Here is a 14,187-nt window from a genome sequence, read left to right as displayed (position 1 = left end):
GATTGAGCTTGTCAGTTCACACGAAAACTAACAAGCCAATAATGACGAGCTCGGAAGCTGAAATGAATTATACAAAAGACAATATCGGTTTTAGATGCAAAGTATTGCTCTCGGGGTCTTGTACGCGAGTCAGGTTGGTGATCCTAATAAGTGATGTTTCCTTTTATAGGCGATTGTTGACCTAGAGTTTCCTAGAGTTTTCATCGTGAATTCCCGAGATTGCCCTTTGCGGATTGTTAATGGCTTGCTTCCAATTTTGTCAGGCCGAGATCACAATTAATGAGTCTTGTTGGGCCGAGCGGCATATTGGGCGCAGCCCATGTCCAACAATAGTCCCCCCTTAGTCCGGAGAGCGGCAGTTCTTCTGTGATCAGCGGGCGTGCTTGAATTCTGTTAATATGCCTGCTCGGCACAGATCGTCTCGGGTTGCTAGTGAGATTGCTGATGATCGGCGATCGACAAGACTCCACAGTTGGAGATCGGCACGGCGCTGATGATGTGGAATCGGACAGGGGTCACCGTGATGACTTGACTTTGAGCGGGTTCGATCGATCTTGCTGGGCGTCGTCGAGGATCGCCGCACGAGAGAGTGATCTAGGTGAGATCGGTAGATTTAATGATTCTAGGGGGATCGAAGATCGGCCGATTGAGATGAGTTGAGCGGGGGTAATGAGTTGAGCAGTGGTAATGAGCTCGGCGGTGAGCTCGGCGAGATGAGCGGAGGTAATGAGTTGAGCGGTAGTAATGAGCTCGGCGGTGAGCTCGGCGAGATGAGCGGAGGTAATGAGCTCGGCGAGATGAGCGGAGGTAATGAGCTCGGCGGTGAGCTCGGCGGTGACCTCGGCGGTGACCTCGGCGAGATGAGCGAGAGGAGGTCGGCGCCACCGAGAGTGAGATTGTGGTCGGCAAGCGAGAGAGTGAGTGAGTGAGTTTGAGGTCGGCATCGAAAATGAGAGTAGAGATCGGCCATGAGAAGGAGAGTAGAGGTCGGAAGTTGGTGACGAGCTGAGGGGGTCAGTAAATGGATGTAGGACTTGCGATCAAGTGGGGAGATCGGCAGGGGGAGGTCGGCCTTGCAATCGATGGGGAGATCAGCATGGCCTTGTGATCGAGGGGAGATCGACAGGTTGAGCTCGACCTTGCGATCGACAAGTGGAGATCAACGGATGGAGGTCGGCGATATGAGATGCGCTCGCATCCTACATCCTTTCATGGGAGAGGCAATGAGAGGTTTGATCGACAACTTGAGATCGGCAATTGCGATAGTGCGGGAGAAGGTTGAGGTTAGCACCGAGAATGAGTTGAGATCGGTACTGAGGAGAGTGGAAGTCGGCACCACGCTTGAGATTGGAGGTCTACATTGAGAATGAGTGGAGGTCGCCACCATGAACGAGTGTGGCAAACGCAAGCGAGCACAAGAGCGTCGAGCATGAGGACGGCGAGCACGAGAGCATTAAACGTGAGTGCGTCGAGTGTGAGGGCGGCGAGCGTGAGGGCGTCGAGCATGAGGGCGGCGAGCGCGAGAGCGTCGAACGTGAGGAAGGCGAGCGCGAGAGCATTGAACGTGAGGAAGGCGAGCGTCAAGTGTGAGGGCGGCGAGCGCAATCACGTCGAACGTGAGGGTGTCGAGCATCGAGCGTGAGGGTGTCGTCGTGAGGGAGCGGGCAAATGTTCGATATGCAGCTCGGCTTTGTGCCTTACCAGAGTTAAGTGGTAGACGGACTCGCCGTACCTTTAGGTGCGGCATTCTTGTCCGGCTTACCCTGTGGGTGCTTGGAGTTGACAAGAACATGCAAGCCGGAGCTTGTCTTATTAGTTTAGGCACCCTCAAGATAGTGCGAGACATGCTGGGCTTTTTGCTTGGTTTCGAGATGTATTTTACGGGGCGAGACGTCTCTCGGCTTATCCTATTACGTGTTTTGAATACCAAGTTTTTGGGTGGTAGTTGAGATGAGCTCGTCGTACCTTTTAGGTGCGGCCCTGGTGTCCGGCTTACCCTGTGGGTGCCCCGAGGTCGGCAAGAGTGTGCAAGTAAGAACTTGGCTTATTCAAACTTGACCGCCTGCTAGCTGAATGCGAGACTGGGCTCGGCTTTTTTTGTGCGGATTATTTCACCGCTGCATCCATGTGGAACGCATTTTAAATCGTACACCTGGCCGGGGTGACGATGTAGAAGCTGGACACTCGTTAAGACGGACTCGTTCGAGAGAGCTTATTTGATTAAGTGTACTCTTGCGAGTGTAACTTTTTTATTAATGGTGTTCTTACGAAGAATTGACGAGCTCGGTATGCCGAGCGTTCTTTTTTTTTTTTGAACTCATTTTGCTATGAGACTTCTTTGTGTTGAGGGTGAATAGAAGGATCCGAGAGAATTCGAGTGAGATTGGTGGTTGTGAGCATGTTTGAATATTCCTGATGAGAGCGGCCGTTGGCCATAGGCTGTAAGGGATTTGCGTTACACTCGGTTGCATTTACGTCTAAAATATTGAGCTGGTCGGCTCTTGGCGTGGAGGTTCTTTCGTGTGTTTTATGATGAGAAACCGATATGTTTATTGGAGTCGAATTGGAAAGTAGAGAGCTCAGAGGGAATAAGAACTATGCAGAGATTGAGAGCGGCACTCGGCAAATGCAAACTGTTGATTAACTAGTCGACGCTAGGTTTGTTGATGCGGAGATCAAGTGTGATTAACACGTTTGACTTCGGATCAAAAGGTCATGGGTTCGACTCCCACTGTGGTCGCTTCTTTCTTTTCTTTTCTTTTCTCGGTTTGGTCGTACACTTAAAACCTAGCCGCCGCTCAAAGTACCAACCACGTGGTCGCCATCCGTGGGAATCGGAGATGTCTGATCAGCATGGTTCGGCGGCTGTCGAAAACGAGATCACCATGGTCGGTGGTTTCGTTCGAGATCTGGTGCATGGAGGTCGACACAGACCGTTCATGGGCTCCACTTTGACTCTAGCGAAGTTGGTATGAGCAGCGTCAGAGGGCGGCACGGTGACAGAGAGGGGTCATTCACAATGAGGTCGGCGATAATGGTTCCTCTCTTCGCGGGGTCGCTGGTTGGCACGGTCCATTGATGGTTAACACCGAGGTTGCTGATTCTTTCGGCCTGGGTTCGATGGCGGAAATAACAAGGTCCACTGAAGGGAGGTCGGCGCTGCTGTCTTATTTTACCCATCGCGAGGTTGGCATGAGTGATATCGGAGGGCAGCATGATGGTGAAGATCTCGATGAGATGTTGGTTCCAGGCCATGGACTCGAGATGTTCGTCGAAGCTTGCGTGATGCCAGCGAGGTTGGCAATTGTTAGATGCGGATCGTCAATTTGGGGTTGACAACAGTCGATTTATGTTTATGCTCCTCTCTCTCTTTTCTTCTCTCTTGTTCGATTGCATCTCCTAGAACCCTAGCTCGCCGCCACTCAAGACCAAACCCATGGTTGGCAGTTTGAGATCGGAAATGGTAGGTCGGCATGTCCCTTTAGTTTTAGACAGAAATGGGTTTGCTGAATCAGGGTCGGCGCGCCATAGTCCGGGTTACATCGAGCGCGATGGAGCTGATAACATCAAACCGGACAGGGGTCGCCGCTCTATGGGTCGCGAAAACAGATCCTATGGTTTCGGTGGGGTCGAGAGCGGCAACTTAAGTAGTGAGATCAGGACCCAAAACGAGGGTGGTCGGCGAATCGGGATTGAGATCGGCGATTGTCAAGCAAGATTGGTCGATCACCGCTCTCAGGTTGCATCTTTAGGTGCCGGAGCAAGGGTTGTATGTTCAGCTTATCTGCGGCAAATCGAGCTCGGCGTTCCGAGTTTGAGTGGAGAGATGGGTTTTGCGAGTGGTGCGGCAGATCGGCGCATTGGTTCAAACAGAGGTTTGCATGATGGGACTGAGGTTGGTGTTGCAAGTGCGAGTGTGGGTTGGCGAAGGGACGAGCGTGAGGTCGGCACAGTTGAGGGCGCCACCACCATTGGTTGTCGAATCGAGGTCGGTTCCAATCTCGTGGTTGATAGTTCCCGCGAGGTCGTCTGATGATGGCGATGCCGACCTCATGATGGGAGGTCGGCGTCAGGAGGGGTTTTAACGTGATTGGGAATGAGGCTGAGTTTGGTACTGCGAGTGACGGAGGTCGGCAGAATGTAGAGATTGAGAGAGATCGGCGGGACTTGAACGGGGTCGGCACTTCTCGCAAGGTCGTCACATCCCACGAGGTCGGCAGTTCCCGTGAGATCGCCTTTGGCGACATTGGGCTGATCAAAGGGTGGAGCGACCGAGAATCTGCCGATCTGGATCCGGCTAGCTTTGAGACCGATCGAGGGGATGTGGAGCTGAGCGTTGATGTTTGGTTTGGTTGTCGCGAGCTTGGCGATACCTCTCATGAGGTCGGCACTTCTCACGGTGATGCTTTCGACGGTATCGATAGATATTGGGTAAGAGTGGAGATTTTGGTTTCACCATCGAGGGTTTGATCGACGATCGTGATTTTGATGACATTCTTGAGTTTGGTGAAAAGTGATGGTGTCATGGATCTTTCTTTGGCTAAGGAGAGGCCGACTACATCACCCATGGCTGTTACTAGAGGTAAAATAGGTGCTCTGAGCGCTCCCAAAGTCGATGGTGTGTCGGTGCTTGTTCCTCTATTGTTGGAGTCAGTTGATTTGATTATGGTTAGCTTTTTATGTTGTAGCGAGTGTGTCAAGTCGCTCGGTTGTTCGCCTGTCCTGGCTAACGAGTATGTCCATGATAGTGTACATCAGATCGTCGAGGTTGTTTCTGTGTCCAGCAAGCAAGGGAGCTGGGAGGGCGGCACTGTCAGTAAAAACTAGAGTCACGGTTTGGAGATGCTAGGCATGTGTGGTAACAAGAGGTTCTGATGGCGTATCGAGCGCTGGTGTAGAGGTTGTGTTGTTCAGAGTAGCGTCCTCGACTGTTGTCATCGCGGAAGGTGGAGGTGGGAGAGTGGCAGCGTTGGTGACCAGCTGGGGCTGCGGCAGGACCGACTTCAGCGTGTGCAGCTATGAGAGGCTCGGAAGGCGCGTCGGGCGCTGGCGGAGAAATTGTGCTCGGTAGGGAGCCTTCGGTTGTGCTCGGCGGAGGGACAGTTTGTGTTCTCGTTCGCCCCCATCGCTGCTCTGTTGCTTTGTTGAGGTCTTCGCTGTGGTTCGTCATGAGTCTTGAAACTTCGAGGAAGTGAGGACCGTCGGTCTTGATTCGTCAAAAGAAGCGCTCTACTCTTGCCCCATGGTGGGCGCCAATTGTTTGTACCGGGGATTGCACAACACTAAGTAAATAAAGGTTTTTTGGGGAAAGAGTGAAGCTGGTTCTTTTATTAACGATAAAAACGTGAGGTCGTCAATAACACGAGTCAAGATTGAGCTTGTCAGTTCACAGGAAAACTAACAAGCCAATAATGACGAGCTCGAAAGCTGAAATGAATTATACAAAAGACAATATCGGTTTTAGACGCAAAGTATTGCTCTCGGGGTCTTGTACGCGAGTCAGGTTGGTGATCCTAATAAGTGATGTTTCCTTTTATAGGCGATTGTTGACCTAGAGTTTCCTAGAGTTTTCATCGTGAATTCCCGAGATTGCCCTTTGCGGATTGTTAATGGCTTGTTTTCAATTGGACCGAAATCACAATTAATGAGTCTTGTTGGGCCGAGCGACATATTGGGCGCAGCCCATGTCCAACAGAAAGACTTTCATCATGTGTTGTAGCAGCAATAAAAATAAACAAGCTTACGTTTATGTTGTGAGGGGAGATGTGTGCAGAAAGATTAGGATAGAGATGAAGTGGCTCATCAGTCAGGTTGCTCTATTCATGTCCCAAATCTGATTCCTTTTTCTTTGAGACTATCGTCTTTCGATGAAGTGAACCAAGAAGATTTACAAGTTTGATCCCCATTGTCGCTTTCTTGCTTTCTTGTTTGTTTTTGTTTTTGTCTTTTAACTATCAATCTTTCTGTGTCAAATTGGTTCTCATTGGTTTGGAAGGATACTACTTAGTCTACTTTCATTGTTTTTCCCCTAAAGGTTCAAGACATTCACAATTTGTTTGGCCTAATTCGAGTAATAGACTTTTGGTTTAATTCTTGTTCGTACACATGAGAAAATAAACCAAACTGAAACAAAAATTTATTTGTTTCACAATTTTTTGAAAAATTGTGTTATGGCTTGAGAGTATTGTAGAATGTAAGTTTGTTTCCTCTATATCAACATTATCTAGCAAAGTAGTGTTGCATTTTACGCATGCCCTGTTCGACACAAGAAAGGATGTGCAAGCACCTTAATAGAAAGTCATTGCTTCTTTTTCCAGTGAATTTCTGTTTACAGAGAGAGCTCTACTGGTTTTTCCCAAAGACTGAGATCTAGAGAGTTTAGAGGAAAGGAGAGAACACCCGATAGGTCGTACAGAAAACGCGGAAGAGACTTACGAGTCTAATGCCATGAAGTGGATCTGTTTACGGGCATGTTCTGGGACAAGCCGGTCCAAAGTTTCAGGAGGGATACCAGAGAGTTCTGTAAGACACAAGCTTATCAATCAATTCATGCAACACACACACACACACATATATATCCGATTTCGAGCTGACGAAGGATCACAGATTCATATGAATAATGAGTGGTGATTACTACAAGAGACGAGCAATTTGGATCTTAACGCCATGAAGAACACATTAGAAGACTTTTTTTTTTTTCTATAGAAGGCTCAAGAGAATCCCACATCGGTCCTTATATTCTAAATAACTAACTTCAATTTACTAACTATGCTCATTGCTGAAAGAGCATATAATATTGTTGATTATGGTTTATAATTGTATGACTATTAGAAATCAGGTGATTAAGCAGCCTACAAGCTAGTTGAGGTCGGGATCAACCCAATAATTTTCGTCCCCTAAAAAGAATTTTAACAACAACAAAAAAAGAAGCAAAATAAGGGTACCTTACCTTGCGGTTTAAAATTGAAAAGTGGAGGAAGTGGCCGGCCGTTTGGCAGACGAGCGTTTGGGTTTCTTAGCTCATCAAAGAACGGGTGGATACAAGCTTCCACCTATCAGAACACCATAAGACATATTTATAAATGGGTTAGCTTCTGATTCTGATTCCAAGCAATATATGAAAGTGGAATATGTAACAAAATCAGAGAAAACTATGAATAGTGTACCGCTGTGCATCTCAAATTAGGAGAATACTGGAAGAACCTACAAAGAAGATCTACTGCTTCAGGTGGCAAACGTTTTTGGAAGACCTGAAAAGAACAAAAACATGATTTTTGTGCTGTAAAAACCAAGAAGATCACCAAAGCGAAATTTTAGCACAGGGCACAAAAAAAAGATAGGAATAATATAGAGCAAGCTACAGAGTTATGTAATGTCAGCTGAATAAAACTTCTTCTAATTAGAAAATTAAACAAGGGAGAAAAGCCAAGATTATGAAGACTAATTGATTTCAAATTCTTTGTTTACATAACGATCTTATACACAAAGATTCCATTGATTAAACAGAAGTACTTTATTTCATTCAAAAAGTACTACGTCTTAAGTCATGTCTCTCAGTAAGGTTGTCAAATTGCTCTTTGAGCCAGATGAATGAAATATGAAATTATGAAGTTAATTGATCACCCTCACTAATCGGAGATAAGATTGGACAGATATTTGCACCTAGAATCCAATTGATTAGGTGACTAGCGGCATACCTTGTGCCAAGGATGAGGTTTAATCTGAGGGAATTTAAATTCTGTGTAGTTTGGATTCATACATTTGATCTCCTCCCTTGTTGGTGTACCCAAAACCTGCATGACAATTAAAATCCCATGAAGAAAAAATGTAAGAGGTCCAACTAAAAGAATCATCAGCAGTGAGCAACTATTAATCAGTGCCAGCTCTAACATATGTCATTTTCTTTGTAAATACTAAACCCTAAAAGAACTGATAGCAAAAATACTACCTTTATGATTTCGACAAGTTGATCTACTCCACTTTCGCCTGGAAACAGAGGCTGTATAACAAATTCCACAAGAGCAGAAACGACTAAGAGAGTGAAGAAATAAAATAACAAGCACAAAATCATATAGTTAATACAAAATTACTGCTCCAACCTGTCCAAGAAGCAGTTCAGCCATCACACAACCTGTGGACCATATGTCTATTGCAGTTGTGTACTCAGTGGCTCCAAAAATGAGCTCGGGGGCACGGTAATATCTCGAACAAATGTAAGAAATATTGGGTTCTCCTTTCACCTGTGGAGCATGACACGTCATAATCCAAGCATGAATCAGGAAAAACAAACCACTAAGAGCTATACAGCTGATAAACTTTACCAACACTTTCGCACTCCCAAAGTCACAAATTTTTAGCTGATGTGTGTGTGGATTCACCTGCACATCAAAATAGGTGTAAAAGTATAAGTTTGTTGATATTAAACAATACCACATTTTCTAAGAAAAATTTAATCAATTGCAGGTACGGCGAGTCTAGACATCTGCAACATTAATGAAATAAGTTCATTCTTTGTAAAATCACAAGAAAAGAGGATTCTAAATATTTGACCACTGACCAGCTAAAAACCAAAACTATTTCCTAAAGGTTATATTTTAACATCCTGCTTGAACCAATAACATCTCCAGTGAAATCAACTACGGAACAGAAGTCCAGTACCACTATGAGTAACGAAAATAAACATTAGCGAGATGCATACATAACCCGTTGTTAAAACTCTCCAGGCATGTAAAAACGAAATATGATCACTTCAGTATCCAACCTACTATATAATGATCAACTTTGTAGAAATAGCACTGTCTTATATCTAAACTAGTGTCTTTAAAACTCTTATGTGTGGTGACAAAGACCTTACTATAAAAAGAAATCAAACAAAAGTAGCTTACAGAAAAGTGAAACTTACTAGCAGGTTTTGGGGCTTAATATCACGGTGACAAAGACCACAACAATTATGAAGGTAAGCAAGTCCCCTGCAAATCTGTACCCATTAACATAAAATCCTCAAAGATCATTGGAGAATGTCCAAAAAATTATCAGGTTCGATTCACACTTAAGTTAAGAGTTCTACAAAATTTTGAGCATCACTTCCTTTGCATAGAGACAATCAATTATGTACAACAGTTCCAAATTCTAACGAAAAGTTGTATCAAAGAAACTGAATATTTTGGTACTTATGAGGCTTACATAAAGAGAAGCAAGAAAGATCAAAAACAGGAAATAATCACCTGATAAGTGTAGAGTTTGACATAAATCAATGGCATCAGCTGTTTCATTCTACTGTAGCTTCTGGCAGTACGATTGACAGTCTCGGGAACAAATTCAAGAACAAGATTCAGATAAACCTCTTCATTTTCTGTTCTTGAATAGAAGCTATGCTTTAAACAAACAACATTCGGATGGTCTAGCATCTGCATAATTTGTAATTCCCTGTTCTTGTACCGCTTGTCTTGTAGAACCTTTTTGATGGCAACAACCTCCCCAGTTTCTCTGCATTTAGCCTACCACAAGGATACATAAAACGTTTGGGAATCATAAACAATAGCAAGACAACAAGAAAGATAATCAAACTTACTTGGAAAACCATTCCAAAGGAACCAGTTCCGACTACGTGCTCTGCTATGTAACTAACTGTCTGTCAATCAAAATTAAACAGTTGTATAAAGATCAGTACGTCTCACAAATATTCTAAACACACTTTTTCTGGACCATCTAACCTGTCTTGATTGACCATTTCGTCCACGGAGTGTAGTTCTGATCACATGGCCAGGTTCTGCACCAACCCCATCAATGATATCTGGTTCACTGTCCTGCAACATAGCAAACTAGTTCATCAATAGATGGGTGGTCAATGAGAAAGGAAGATAAGCTACAACAGTTCAAGATGAAATAAAAAAACACCTAAAAAGGAGATGCAAAACTTACTCTCTCCTCATCAGCATCTGTCTTGTCCCTTATCTTCATCTCAAGCATATCTCTACTCAACCAATCAACTGAACTAGAAGTGTTCTTTACACTTTTGGCAGATCTCGAACTGCCTACTCCATTTCCCAGGTGAGATTCCATGGTCGTTGTTCTCAAGATAAGACGTACTAGTAGTATATGATAACACCATAAACCTTAGCAATATGATGTCCCATCATCCCATCAAAGCACCAGTCTTCTTATTTTAACGTCAAAAAAGGTGTAAGTAAATTATCAGAATATCTACCCACAGGATTCAGATCGTTGGAAAATGACAACATATAAACCAAAGTCACTAGTTTCTCCAATACTTTCCAAGAGAGAAAACTAACAAAAACAAAATATCTCAACAATAAAAACACGCAAGAAGAATAAAACGAGAGAAGAGAAACAAAATATCTCCCAACTCACTTTCATAAAAGAAATAAAAATTAGCCAATCTCTACTATCTTACCACTTTCTGAGAATATATTATTATACAAATTAGACAATTTCACAGAACCAACAAGCACATTCTTAAATCTTGTACACCAGTATAAACATCCACAAGAGCTATATAATAACTCAGTGCCCTGATATCTAACCACTTTGGGCAATGAAACTAACAAAGAGAGAAACAAAAACAAAGGAATCAACAACAAAATACCTAATTTTTTTTTTTTTTTTTATTCCAAGCTTACAATAATTTCATGGAGTTTAAGACAAAGAAACATAAAAGTCAACAATTTCAGCTTTTTAGAAAGCACCACTGAAACATAGCAATAGTGGGTGATAACACTGATACTACTACTACTACACAAGACTAGAATTGAAAAACCCAGATGAAAATTATGACAGAACCGATCTAGAATTCAACTAAAAACCCGACAAGGCTTGTCCTCTAACACTGTTGTAATTACTACAAAGAACCCTAAATTCGTCTAAGATTAGGACAAAACTACATATTTAGAAGCGGTTCGAGGCAGTGTCGTGAGGTTACAAACCGAAGACGATTGATATTACCTTCGAACGGAAAGTAAAAAAAAGAGGCATTTGATTTGATGATTGATCAGTGTCTTGTTCGTCCGTCGTCGTCTTTTTACTTTCAATTTACACAAAATTGAGATCGATTTGTTGATAAGATGATGATCATTGATTGATCAGCTAATCGAGTAGAAGCTGATCAGTGGAATTTACTGGTAGAGATAGATAGAGAGATTTCTCTGTGGTTTCTTTTGTAGATTTCTTACCGTTTTGAATCAAGAGAGGTTTCTAGAGGAAGGAATTAAACTTACATATCTTATTATTTTAAAGGTTGGTTTTTATTATAAATTATTTATTTTACAGATAAATGAGTTTAACAAGTGTTAAAAAATTTCAACTATTAGCATTTTTTTTTGTCAAACCAACTACTAACATTTATATATGAAAAATTCTAAATTTAAGAAGATGTACTTAATTAGAAGTATATGAGAAACAAATAAATATATATATATATATATATTTCTTCCATTTTCAAATTAAATTTAGTAAAATTATGCAATCAATTACTTAAAAAAAAAAATACATATTGAAATTATAAAATAACGAAAAAAGGAAAATGAAATCAAACTACTTCTATTTGTTGGTTCAGAAGAAAATGAAAGGCTAACATATTAAAAATTAATCTCATTTAAATAGAAAAATAAAAAGTTTCTAAGTTTTACATCTCACCTAACGTAATAATCTAAGGAGAAAAATAATCAAAACAAAAAGGAAATAATTTATTTTTTATGTAAAGTCAGAAAGGAAAAAATTAAACTATTTTCTAGAGAAATATCATAAAATAGCACTAAAATAAGTTTTCTGGACAATTATAGCACACACTACATAAATTTCCAAAAATATCACTATTTAACATATTACAATATTTAAATTAATTTTAAAAAAAAAAATTTGGTTTGGGTTCTCAATTTCATATTTATTGTATTGTTTTGAGGGGTAGAGTTTAATATTTTGAATTTAGAGTTTTATTTTGAAAGATTAATTTTGAAATATAGTACTATTTTAGACTTTTAGAGATATTGTGCTAAATTTGGAAAAAAACTTATTTTGATGTTATTTTTGAGAATCTTCATTTTTCTATGTCAAGTCAGAAATGAGAAATGAAAATCAAATAAGTTAGAGAAATTAGTGCAAAGAAAATATTTGGTTTTGTCGTTAATTACATTATCTTCATAGATATTTTGACATATTCCTCTTACACATGGTCAATTTATAAGATTTTATTACATGTAAAATATATGATTATCATGAACGACTCCACATACAATTTCATTACGTCCAGCCCTCCTCATAATACTCAGATCTAGTGATGATTTTTACAAGATGATAAATTAGATAATAATCCGCGCTGGTAGAGCGGAGAATTTTTTTGGGGCATTCTAAAAAATGTCCCTTTTTCCATACCCTTTTAAAAAATACCCTGTTGACCATTTTTAAAACTACCCTTCTTTATATATAAAATGACCAAATTACCCTTTTTTGAGTGACAGCAAGAATGTACAGTCATCAAAATCGAAAATATTTTCCCGACAAAAAAATTTCCCGCCAAATTTTTTTTTCCCGCCAAAATCGAAAATTTTCCCCGCCAAAAATATTGAAATTTATACCTTTTAAAAACATTGTAAACGCTTTTAAAAAACTTTTAAAAGCGTTTACAAGGTTTTTAAAAAGTTTTTAAACACATTGTAAACGCTTTTAAAAACCTTGTAAATGCTTTTAAAAAGCTTGTAAATGCTTTTAAAATGTTTTTAAACACCTTATAAATGCTTTTAAAAACTTTTTAAATGTTTTAAAAGCATTTACAAGGTGTTTAAAAACCTTTTAAAAATCTTATAAAAACTTTTACAAGATTTTTAAAATCATTGTAAAAGCGTTTACAAGGTGTTTAAAAATCTTTTTAAAAACCATTTGAAAACCTTTTAAAAACCTTTTAAAACCTTTTAAAAACCTTTTAAAACCTTTTAAAAACCTTTTAAAAATCTTGTAAAAGCGTTTACAAGTTGTTTAAAAAACCTTTTAAAACTCTTTAAAAAATCTTGTAAAAGCCTTTACAAGGTGTTTATAAGGTAGAAACCTTATAAAACCTTTTAAAAACCTTGTAAATTTTTTTTGGCGGGAAAATTTTTTTGTCGAAATTTTTTAACAAAATTTTTTTGACAAAAAAAATTTTGGCGGGAAAATTTTTTCGAAAAATTTTTGGCGGGAAAATATGTCGGAAATTTTTTAGCGGGAAAATTTTGTTTTTCTTTTTATTGAATAAAATAATTTTCATCTAAGGGTAAAATGGTCACTAAAAATTAAAAGAGGGCAAAAATAAAAATAGCCAGAAAAGAGGGTATTTTTGAAAAGGGGTATATCAAAAGGGGCATTTTTAACAAATTCTCAATTTTTTTTCATTTTGTTATTTGTTAATATTATGTTTATGTTGTATCATTCATTTACATGTTATATAATATAGTACTATATGGTGAATTTTGATTTATATTAAACTACTAATAGATAGGCCTGGAAACTACTACCGATACCCGTATTAGACCCATTTTTCGGTTTGCATCCGTACCGAAAAAGGTACCCGCAGCTTTAGGATCGAGTGAAGGGTATAATAATTATATTATCCATGAATAATGATCGAGTATCGGATATTAATTTAATTTTTGAGCGTCTCGTTACCCGTCTCATTACTCGTTTTATTATCCGACTCATAAATACACGTTAATATTTTGTAGAATAATGTTACCAGCGTGAGGAAATATTTATGTAAAATTGGATTTGTTTGTTACAAAATAATAGTAGAAAATTTATTAATTTTATATATTTTATAAAATCATATATTTAATTTACTTAAGGTCATACTCTGATTTCGACCCGTAGTTGGTACTACTATTTTGGTTTGGTGCAATATCAAATTCGTTAATTATACATTCGGTAAAGCCAAAAAAATCCAACAAAACATGTATTGACCCGTGATTTGGTATTACAAATTGATGTGATCATGTTTAGAGATCTTAATATACCAAATTTACAAATTGAAGTTATTGGTATAACATGTTGTATATTAATTTTATAGGTGAAAATTACAATTAGGTTATGTATATTATCAATATTATACACTTAGTATTATTTATATAGTGAATATTGTGTATAAACAATTAAGTTTTAGCTAATTAAATAGTTTGTTATTATTTTCTAAGATTTATGAAACAA

At 39.7% G+C, this 14,187-nt stretch overlaps 1 protein-coding gene across 7 annotated transcripts; it reads right to left on the bottom strand.

Moving 5' to 3' along the window:
• Nucleotides 1-6,114: 6,114 nt before the first annotated feature.
• Nucleotides 6,115-11,256, bottom strand: LOC104787469 (shaggy-related protein kinase delta). 7 transcript variants are annotated; one of them, XM_010513059.3, is made up of 13 exons: nucleotides 10,963-11,256; nucleotides 9,922-10,156; nucleotides 9,714-9,806; nucleotides 9,572-9,631; nucleotides 9,225-9,497; nucleotides 8,903-8,977; nucleotides 8,322-8,378; nucleotides 8,100-8,240; nucleotides 7,949-7,999; nucleotides 7,698-7,793; nucleotides 7,167-7,250; nucleotides 6,950-7,052; nucleotides 6,115-6,520 (listed from the first exon to the last, which is right to left on the bottom strand). In XM_010513059.3, the coding sequence occupies exons 2-13, from the start codon at nucleotides 10,060-10,062 to the stop codon at nucleotides 6,432-6,434; spliced, it is 1,263 nt and encodes a 420-aa protein (XP_010511361.1). In that variant the 5' UTR covers nucleotides 10,063-10,156; nucleotides 10,963-11,256; the 3' UTR covers nucleotides 6,115-6,431. The 7 variants fall into 7 exon arrangements, with proteins under 7 accessions (XP_010511361.1, XP_010511360.1, XP_087306797.1 ...); XM_010513058.3 differs by having other exon boundaries at nucleotides 9,714-9,821; nucleotides 10,963-11,217; XM_087450671.1 differs by having other exon boundaries at nucleotides 8,903-8,969; nucleotides 10,963-11,207.
• Between the last annotated feature and the right edge of the window lie 2,931 nt (nucleotides 11,257-14,187).

The sequence above is a fragment of the Camelina sativa genome, chromosome 5, assembly GCF_030686135.1.
Source record: "Camelina sativa cultivar CO46 ecotype springtype chromosome 5, ASM3068613v1".
NCBI lineage: Eukaryota > Viridiplantae > Streptophyta > Magnoliopsida > Brassicales > Brassicaceae > Camelina > Camelina sativa.
Note: the sequence above shows the minus strand (reverse complement) of the source record. Positions and strands in the feature narration are given on the sequence as shown.

Coding starts and splice junctions, on each gene's coding strand:
- LOC104787469 (XM_010513058.3), bottom strand. CDS start 10,062: ATGGAATCTCACCTGGGAAATGGAGTAGGCAGTTCGAGATCTGCCAAA. Junction 9,822..9,921: donor CAGATGCTGATGAGGAGAGA/GTAAGTTTTGCA, acceptor TTGATGAACTAG/TTTGCTATGTTGCAGGACAG. Junction 8,978..9,224: donor TCAAACTCTACACTTATCAG/GTGATTATTTCC, acceptor TAATGGGTACAG/ATTTGCAGGGGACTTGCTTA.